Source organism: Brassica napus, chromosome A7 (genome assembly GCF_020379485.1).
Source record: "Brassica napus cultivar Da-Ae chromosome A7, Da-Ae, whole genome shotgun sequence".
NCBI lineage: Eukaryota > Viridiplantae > Streptophyta > Magnoliopsida > Brassicales > Brassicaceae > Brassica > Brassica napus.
The window spans coordinates 1,498,602-1,508,812 of NC_063440.1; the positions used below are offsets into that span (position 1 = coordinate 1,498,602).

Genomic DNA, 10,211 nt, shown 5'->3' on the forward strand with positions numbered 1-10,211 from the left:
ATCGATTAAGAATCCATTAAAATCTAAATAATAGCAGGTAAATAATAAAATACATACTAACGTATATATTATCTTAAAGTTGATTGTGATTCGAAATTGGAAACATTGGAATTGGGGTGAGATAATAAGATTAGCATTATGGGTGTCAAAAGAATCAGAATAAAAAAATAAAGATTTGTGTTGAATTAGAAGATGATTTGAAGAATTTGTACGAGAAATAAAGAGATTAGAACACATAAAAGGAAGAAAAGAGAGAGAGAGATAGAGATAAAAGTATTATATTCACTAAAAATATTAAAAAGAAACAAGGTTATATAGTAAATTACATGGGTTTCTCGGTGCATCTACGCCAATTACTCTATAAATAAATACTCGATGCCCCCTCCTCCTAGCTTCATTACTTCACAAACCAGCAAGAACACATAATAAAAGAAAATGATAAAAATGGTGCTAAAGTTTGTCGTGACGGTGATAGTGTTTGCACAAATCTTAGCTCCAATTGCTGAAGCTGCTCAAGGAAGAGCCGTCTTTTACGACCCTCCCTACACTAGTGCGTATATTACATATCAATGTTTTATATGTTATAAATCATTATTTTTAATGAAGTAACTATTATTAATCATTGGTTACAAATCAATGATGTGATTCAGAGTCTGCTTGTTATGGAAATCAATACGAAACGATGGTGACTGGAGTCAGGAACAATCTGTGGCAAGGAAGCCGAGCTTGTGGTCGGAGGTACAGGGTTCGATGCATTGGCCCTACGTACAACTTTCCAAGAGCGTGCACGGGACGTAGCGTAATCGTCAAGGTAGTTGATTTATGCCGGGAGCCTTGCAATGGCGACCTTAATCTCTCTCGTGACGCTTTTAGGGTCATTGCTAATACTGATGCCGGCAACGTCCGCGTCGAATACACTCCGTAAGTACATTCTCAAATCTACTACTCATCATTTTGTTTGAAGAATTTATATTAGTATGTAATAGGTAAACATTATTATATATTTATACATATGTTTACCTATTCTAATGAATTTGAAAATTTTATATACTTATGTACAATTCTTTTTTGCAGGATATGAAGAATAAGCAAAAGAAGGTGAAGAGTTGATTTCATGTGTAGTATTCCAATAAATCGAGAGGAACTGATGTATTATCTTTGCTAAATGTTATATGTATGGATGGTCCTTGGTGAAATCATTGTACTTTTTTCCATTGTGCTTCAAATAAGAATTCCACTATTTCCTACTAAACTTATTTTTTTATAAACTTATAAGGAATAACACAAATAACAACTAAAAAGTATAAAATAATTTTGTTTTTAGAAAAATTTGGTGTGGAACCTTCCCGGTACCTTCTTATAGGCTTAGAGCCGACCATTTCTTGTTGGATGAGAAACAGACAGGAAATTTTTTATTTATGTGGTGTTATTGGACCATAACTTGATTTTGCACTAAGCAAACCATTTATTTAAGGGACCAATATTTGTTGTGTTATATTACGATGAAATCTCAAAAAATCTTTAAAAAGTTTAAGATCAATGGAGTGGTTGGAAATCAAGATCTTTTATGTGTGATACCATATTGGATTATAAGACAGCCTTATGGTTATATTAGGAACAAGAGTTGTTTCATTGATTATCACAAACTGTTTGGTTGTTCACAAAAGTTATTAATAAAGAGATGAGGAGACTAAACATTATATTAAAGCTCCAATATGAAGTTGCAGAACAGCCAGCCAAAGAGGGGTTTCTTCTGGCTTATGGGCTCTAGTCGAACATCTTTGGTAGAGGTCTCACGGCCATAAACGCGTTCACCATTTCATCAGTAACAGCAGCTCGAGCCTTGCGGTGTTTCTCAACTACTTCTGTCAAAACTTCAGTGAGTCGTTGCTTAACCGGTCCAGATAGCATTCTTCCTTCTCCATATTCCTGAAACACATTAAGTCAGAGATGAACATTCTTTGTTCTGTGTAATGAGCTAATAACAAGAGCTAGAGAGGCGAGGGTAATGTAATCTACCTTCTTTATGTGTTCAAGTTCAGCATCATCATCTAGGAAGAAACTCAAGTACTTGAACGGTATGTCTACCTGTGAAATAGTAGGAAAAAGATTACCACAAATAAAGACTTACGTTTGCTATAGCATCAAGAACAAAGACTAAAATCTTGCAAGAGTCTGCTATTGATACAGAGTGGATACTTAGTTAATTACATAACAAAAAAATTCCTTCTAAATTTCCAATGTGAGGAACCAATGCCACTTTTAGTATCTAACTAAGATTATATCATTACTAAATTTCAATCACTGTATAACTACATGACTGACACTGGAACACAACAATGAGTTGACACTATAAAGAGTAATAAGAAGATAATTTTGGTACCTCCAGATCTGCTCCAGCATTTTCTTGTTCCGTCGAGTTGTCTTTCCCACCACTAAACGCACTGTTAACCTGTATATGGAAACGCATGAAGTTAACATAATGGAAGCGACAGTGATCTGATTTTCATTATCAAAATTATAGAGATTCATTCACCTTTTTCTTAATGTCCTTGGTGGTATCCGTTACGTATATGGCTGAGTTAGGATTACTCGCCGACATTTTTCCGTTCACTCCCTGCACAAAAGTGACCAAAGGCATTCAATAATTTGAAGGCATGAAGTTGTAAGTAACATATCTATAAAGTTGCAATATCCTAAAGACTAGTTTAAAAGTACTTGCCTTCAGAGAAGGCAAGAATTTTGACTCAATTAGAGCAGGCTTGCTATAATCTAACCGAGGTGCAACATCTCGAGTCATTCGAAAATATGGATCCTGAACAAAAACCAAAAGCAAAATTTGATTATTAGCACACAAAAACTGCATAACATAATAATGAATTAATGATACACTAATAACATGGAAAAAAAAATACAAACTTGGTCAATAGCACAAGGAATCAAGCAACGGAGATTATTGTCCTTTCCAAGGAACAAGTGTTGGAACGAGCTAGCAAAAGATGGAGCTGCCTGCAAAATGTAATTTTATGGATTATATACAACAGTCTATATGCATTATAGAATAAGACCAACAAATAGACGTACCTGCACAGGAGGGAAACCCATTTTTCCAACAGGATCTTCGCCAGCAAAGCCAAAGATTGCGTTAGCCTAGCAACAAAAGAGATGCACAAATAAAACAAGCAACTCAACGCAACTATAAAAAACACATCAAAGGAGATTGAGAGCAAGTGTCACCTTATTAACTGTTACGCACTTTCCAATCTTCAACGTATTTTCATAGAATGTACTACACACAGAGTTTAATGTAAGGATCAAAACTCAATTATATAGAGAATATACAAATATAAGAGCCATTTTATGAGATAAATCAAACATTACAAAGCGACAGAATGTTGAGCTAATATATTCACTATTTAACTCCGTATTTCCGTAGATTTGAATGTGACTTACCCAGCATGCTCGATGTTCGAGAAAATAAATGTCTTTTCTACATCAAATCCGCAAGCAATTATATCTTTGATATTTTCCCTGGCAAGTCTTTTAGTATCCTCCACTTTTAAGGTCTTACTCCACATGAACTTTTCATCATCCGTAAGCTGTATAACAACAGGAACCTTGAAAGCTTCTTGCAGGTATCTAAAGCCCATTCGAACAATAAAACATAAGTAAGTTCTTCGAACACCATGTGAAGAAACATAAAAGACAATATGTTTTACACTTACTTGGTAAACATGAAAGGTATCAAGTGCCCTAGATGCAAAGCTTCTGATGAAGGTCCTCTTCCTGTGTAGAGATAGAACTTGTCTCCTCTCTCGAATGAATCCAGAATCTCATTGAAATCCCTAATAATGTCACGTATCAATACATGCAACTCTATAGAAACAAAAAAAAAGTTGAATCATCAAACAGAAGTTAGATATTCGAACCTGTGTGCGAAGAAGACGCCACGGCGGAGGAAAACGTGCGGATCGCGAGAAGTTAGTCTATGAACACGATCGATCAGGGACTGGTCGACTCTCTTGCAGCCAAACTTTTCCACAATCTTGTCGTAGTCGATTTTACCGCCGTCTTTGGCTGATACTTCATATGGATTCACGACTTGCTCCATCGATTCAGACTCTTTTTTCTCATCAGACCATTGTTTGATCTCATGTATGAGGTCATGTTTCATTGGTGATGAAGGAATTGAGCTAAGTTTCTGATCTACAAGTTGTAACAGTTGTTTGATCTCCTGTATTGCCTTCTCTTCCATAGTCTCTATCATATCTCCCTCGTGTGATTCGGCTCTTAGATATGTTAAAAAAACTGATGCTAAAGGAATTATTTAAACGATTGTTAACCCTATTCTTAAAAGAAAATTTTACATCTAGGGATTATTTACAAGACAATGCCACTGGATTATTTTTAAACTATGACTAGATTCTAACCCGCACGCCTGTGCGGATATTTGTTTTTAATTTCTATATCGTTCATAATTTTTCTTATATTCTTGATTGTATATATTTTTACGACTGACCAATACAGACCTATTTGCATCAATTTTATTAATTGTTTTAAACTGTCAAATTGTTTTACTCGGTTATGTATACAAATATATAGATATGTATATATACATATATCATGATGAGTTAGCAATGAAACATAGATATATATAACACTAAAGGTGAATTAACTAAAACAAACAATTTGTTTGTTTATATACTATTGTTTTATAATATTTCATTACTTATTAATAGCAATTTTTTTAGTTCTTAATAAGATAGATGAATAGGTATTGCGATTTTTTTTATTATAAAACTTTACACATTTATTACGAAAAACTGATTTGGTTAGTTGCGATTATATTTTAGATTTGTAACATTAAAAAGACTTAAGTTGGGTTGTGGTACAATAGAAGGAATATTCCTATAACCGATAATTCCATATACAATTTGTTCATTAGATATTTGGAATATATTGGTTTTAAATGAAATTCGAATTAATAAAAAAAATTGACGTCGCATTAGGAAATTTAATAGCTGAAAAATAGGAGATGTTAAGTAAAGATTGATATCGTAATATTAGTTAGGAGCTGTTATGAAATATCATTGGTTTTAGTAATATGGTTAAGTCTATCAATTTAATTTGGATGGTTTAATAATTTTTTAAACAATGGTATTTAAATCCAATGGCATAGGATGGTAATTCTTTAGGAAAAATAAGGGTTATTTCCTTTTTGTACTTTTGTTTTAATAGTTTAGATTTTAATTAAATACTATCATTTATGAAAAACGTTTTAATTAGCCATCTCATTAACTTTAGAAACTTGTCCGGGTTTAGTTAATTTACCATTTCTAAGTATCTTTTTCTATCTCTTCTATCATACATAAATGTACAGATATATATGTATCAAAGTTTTTAAACCATCTTGAATTGCTATCACACTCTGGTTTTCATTGCTTAAACACTATATGTACGAAAAAAATTGTCCACTGAAATTCAAATCATCAAGTTCCATCAACACTGACCCTTTAACATTTCAATTTTTCAGGAGACTTAACTTGAATATTGGATTGTGCAAGCTTCAACGTTAAAACTATACATTCTTCCATATAATATTTCAACCATCTATATTATTAAAGTTGAAGTACACATTGAGATTGTTTGGCAATATGGATAGTAGTTAAAAAAATAGTATTGTTTGGAAATATGGATAGTAGTAAGTTAGAGAAAAAAATAATGGGCTTATGCTATTAACAATTGGAATTCCATTACATTATATTAAAAAATAATAGATCTATATTATTTGATATATAATATATTCAAATCAAAATAATAATTTAAAATTGATTTATATCAAAAATTCATTCAAATATATATATATATATATATATATATATATATATATTCAAAATTTGATTTTTGCTAACATATTTTCTAATAACTATTATAAAAATATTTTCAATATATATAAGAAAAATACAATACAAAGTCCAATTTCAAACACCAACTTAAATTATGGTTTTTATACTTCACATTAAATTTTAAAATATAATATATGTGATTATTTATATGATTGTACGTATAAAATATTATTAATTATAAGAAAATTTATTTGATGGTACATATAAAATATGATTAATTATATGATAACACATATTTTGTAACCTATGATGACACATATATGATATATATATATATATATATATATATATATATATATATATATATATATATATATATATATATATATATATATATATATATATATAATAGTGATTAGGGGTGGGCGTTCGAGTTCATTTTCGGATCTTTTTGGGATTTTGTGTTCAGTTCAGATCTTTGAGGATTTGGTTCGGATTTGGATAACCAATTTAAATAGGTTTGTTTTAAATATTTGGATAGAGAATTAATAATTATTTAAGTATTTTTGGAGTTTTGAGTATATCTTAACTATTTAAGATATTTATGTTTGATTATTTGTATATATTTTCAAGTATTTAAGCGAACTTAAAAGTTTACATCATATATATAAGTATTTAAGCGAACTTAGAAGTTTACATCATATTTTCAAGCATTTAAGCGAATTTAAAAGTTTACATCATATATTTAAGTATTTATGTTTGATTATTTGTATATATTTACTTCATATATATTCTGGATGTTTTTATATATATTAAATCTAAAAATAATTAATATATATAAGTATATAAATCTATTTTGGATACCCAAAATACTTCGGTTCGGATCGGATTAGATTTCAATTCTTCAAATACCAAAATTTTGAATAATTCGGATATTTAATCAATTCCGGTTCAGATTTAGTACTACTTATTCGGATTGTGATCGGTTCAATTCTTCGAATTCGAGTTTTTTTACCAACCCTAAATAGTGACATAAAAATCAAATAGCATCATATTTTTTAAAAAAATACATCCGCACGGGCGTGCGGATCAAAATCTAGTTCATAACTTACAATCAATGTACAAACGATTGCACCGTTCAACCATAGATATAAAACAACTGTTGTGATTACAATGGTACACCCAATCATATACTTTATAAAAACAAACCCTAAACACAAAAAGACCCTATACCCTAATCTTTGAACTTGCTAAACAAACCCTAAACCCTAACTTTATTGTCTTACCGATTTGAATAAATTATTTAATATTAAACATTTTGATTTTGTATTGTGTGCAAACTCGATTAATATTCCACAGTAATGATTTAAAAATTAATTACTATTTAAAATTTATGCAATATTTCTGTAAAAAAGATGATAATATTGATCTATTAATTCGATATGCAATCATAACTGGTATCGCACCTATATTCCATCCAAATATGCCTGTTGTAAGTTGTAACCATCATTTTCCACGATTTCTGCTAACAGAAAATAGCTATTATATTAAAGATTTTTTTTTTTGCAAAAGCAAATTAGATAAAACTAATGAAAACTAGGCATATTCGGCCATCATTTTTATACTATTTAAAAGTAGGGGTTTTTGCCAAAACTAACCCACAACTTGATTTTAATTCCAAACCTATACCCAAACTTGAATCAAATGCAAAACTAACCTAAAAGCCTAGTGAAATTACAGCTCAGCCCCTTGTGACCAAACAAAAAAACAGAAGCCATTTTTACGAATATAGCCCCAGTAAATCGTCTGAGTCGTCTGAGAAGTTGGAAGTCGTCTGGACGACTGAAGTGTAAGTCGTCTGGTACCAGTTTATTTTAAAAATAATTTATAAATCTTGTAAAAAAATATTTTGATGCGTAAAAAATAAAAATCAAGTAATTATAAACAGTTTTAACTGATATAAATTAAGATATGATAAAATTGATTTGTTTTGAAGATATATGAGTGGAAGTAGTGAATCATGAAATACTTTGGTTTAGGAGTTTGGCAAACATATGTTGTAGTATTGTATGTATTGTTAGGGTTAGATTTTGGAAAACTAAAATGTTTTTTTCAAAAATTAGTTTTCACCTATATGTGTTTATTTCTGTGTATAGTAAACACTTTTCAAGTTTGATTTGGTTTTATGAAGTGTTTAATTAGATAATTAAGTTTAGGGGTTATGTTTAGGGTGTGGACGACTTATATTTCAGTCGTCTGTTGAATAATTTACCCGGACGACGTATATTTCAGTCGTCCAGACGACTTACTTGTAAGTCGTCTGGAAAGTCTTCTATTTTAGTTTCCCGCTAAAAATATTTAATTTCCCGCTAAAAATATTAAACTCCTCTGGACGACTTACATGTAAGTCGTCTGTTTTAATTTCTTCACCAGACGACTGAAATGTAAGTCGTCCAGGAAGTCGTCTGAGTCAAAAATATTTAATCTAATTGGATTTTTTGTCTCCCTATATAAAGAAAAATTTACACATTCTCTCTCCTCCTCTCAAATGGCTGCAACAAAAATGTAATGTTCATCATTCTAAAACTCTCCAACCTCTCTCTAATCTCTTTGACTTGAAAACACCAAACTTTATATGAATTTTTCAGTTTTGTCTCATGTATTTCTTACTAATCTATCTCTTTTGCAGGTTTTTAATCAAATGGTGCTCATCTTCCACTAATTTAGAGGTAGATCTATTAATTTTAGATATGTATTTTTGTGTGTTCTATAAATGTAGATTTATCTAATCTTCCACTCATTTTCTCTATTTTTAAGTCATTTGAACGTTTTTGAATATGCAGGTTTTTCAGATCTGGATTTGATGTGCAGGTTTTTCAGATCTGGAAGACTTCTGGGACGACTTACCTGTTAGTCGTCTGGAAGTCGTCTGGACTTCTTGGAAGTCTTCTGACAAAGTCGTCTGGACTTCCAGGAAGTCGTCTGGATTTCCTGGAAGTCGTCTGGACTTCCAGGAAGTCGTCTGGACTTCCAGGAAGTCGTCTGGACTTCCAGGAAGTCGTCTGGACTTCCAGGAAGTCGTCTGGACTTCTAGGAAGTCGTCTGGATTTTTCTAAGCGTTTTGGTAAGTTCTTATGTCTGATTTTTCTTCATTTGGTAACTTCTTGTTGTATAAAGTTCTTACTTTTTTCCCAAACTAAAACTCTCCAAACCCACTCTAATCTCTTTGACTTGAAAACACCAAACTTTATATGAATTTTTCAATTTTGTCTCATGTCTTTGTTACTAATCTATTTTTTTTTTGCAGGTTTTTAATTATTTGGTACTCATCTTCCACTAATTTAAAGGTAGATCTATTATTTTTAGATATGTATTTTTGTGTGTTCTGTGAAGGTAGATTTATCTAATCTTCCACTCATTTTTTCTGTTTTAAGCCATTTGAACGTTTTTGAATATGCAGGTTTTTCAGATCTGTATTTAATATGCAGGTTTTTCAGATCTGGAAAACTTCCGGGACGACTTACTTGTTAGTCGTCTGGAAGTCATCTGGAAGTCGTCTGGAAGTCGTCTGGACTTCCTAAAAGTCGTCTGGACTTCCTGTAAAGTCGTCTGGAAGTCGTCTGAACTTCCTAAAAGTCTTCTGGCAAAGTCGTCTGAACTTCCTGGAAGTCGTCTGGACTTCTTAGAAGTCGTCTGGACTTCTTAAAAGTTGTCTGGTCTTGTCTACTCAAGTGGAATCCAAGCTTGTCTTTGTAGATGAATGATCTATAATAGTTTTGTTTGTGATCTGTTTTATGAATTGCATGTATACTCTTTTAGTTGTGAATTTTTTGTAAAATCAGTAATAATGTTTTCCAAGATGTATTAAATGTGCTAACAATGTGTTTACACATTTACAAATCAATGAAATAATAGACTTCAGTAGCCTTTTTCTTATCTTTGGATCTCTCATATGCAATAATAAACTCCAATGGCCTTTTTCTCATCTTAATAAACAAGAATGTTGGTAAGAGATGGAAACAAACAATAGTAACTAGTCAAAGCATATCATATTTTTTATAAGTTTGCATTGAAAAACTTAGTCAAATTTAGTAAAACTAAGGGAGAGAACATATTTTGTAAATATGAGTTTTACATATCTTGAAGTTACTTATCACTCTTAAAAATACAAGTTATTCAAAAACTAACGTAGAAGACTTAAAAACTAGTGGAGAAGACGCGGACGACTTCAATCTAAGTTGTCTAGACGACTAAACTATATGTCGTCTGGTCAACGCAGAGGTTATTTTTGCAATTGACTTTGAAATCTGTTATTTCGGACGACTGAAAGTTAAGTCGTCTACTATTGTTTGGTTAAAAAAAAAC

The 10,211-nt window shown here is 31.2% G+C and overlaps 2 protein-coding genes across 3 annotated transcripts; one reads left to right on the top strand and one right to left on the bottom strand.

The window, feature by feature from the left end:
• Positions 1-336: 336 nt before the first annotated feature.
• LOC111200555 (EG45-like domain containing protein 2) lies at positions 337-1,252 on the top strand. Of its 2 annotated transcripts, XM_022691781.2 has the most exons (3): positions 337-550; positions 651-921; positions 1,075-1,252. In XM_022691781.2, the coding sequence occupies exons 1-3, from the start codon at positions 436-438 to the stop codon at positions 1,079-1,081; spliced, it is 393 nt and encodes a 130-aa protein (XP_022547502.2). In that variant the 5' UTR covers positions 337-435; the 3' UTR covers positions 1,082-1,252. The 2 variants fall into 2 exon arrangements, with proteins under 2 accessions (XP_022547502.2, XP_022547503.2); XM_022691782.2 differs by lacking the exon at positions 1,075-1,252 and having other exon boundaries at positions 651-925.
• A 357-nt stretch (positions 1,253-1,609) lies between these two features.
• On the bottom strand, positions 1,610-4,326 carry LOC106384608 (tryptophan--tRNA ligase, cytoplasmic). The gene is made up of 11 exons (XM_022691780.2): positions 3,930-4,326; positions 3,726-3,845; positions 3,454-3,639; positions 3,238-3,289; positions 3,085-3,150; positions 2,920-3,009; positions 2,723-2,815; positions 2,537-2,617; positions 2,384-2,452; positions 2,020-2,088; positions 1,610-1,929 (listed from the first exon to the last, which is right to left on the bottom strand). Exons 1-11 carry the CDS (start codon positions 4,265-4,267, stop codon positions 1,768-1,770), a joined length of 1,326 nt encoding a protein of 441 aa, XP_022547501.2. The 5' UTR covers positions 4,268-4,326; the 3' UTR covers positions 1,610-1,767.
• Between the last annotated feature and the right edge of the window lie 5,885 nt (positions 4,327-10,211).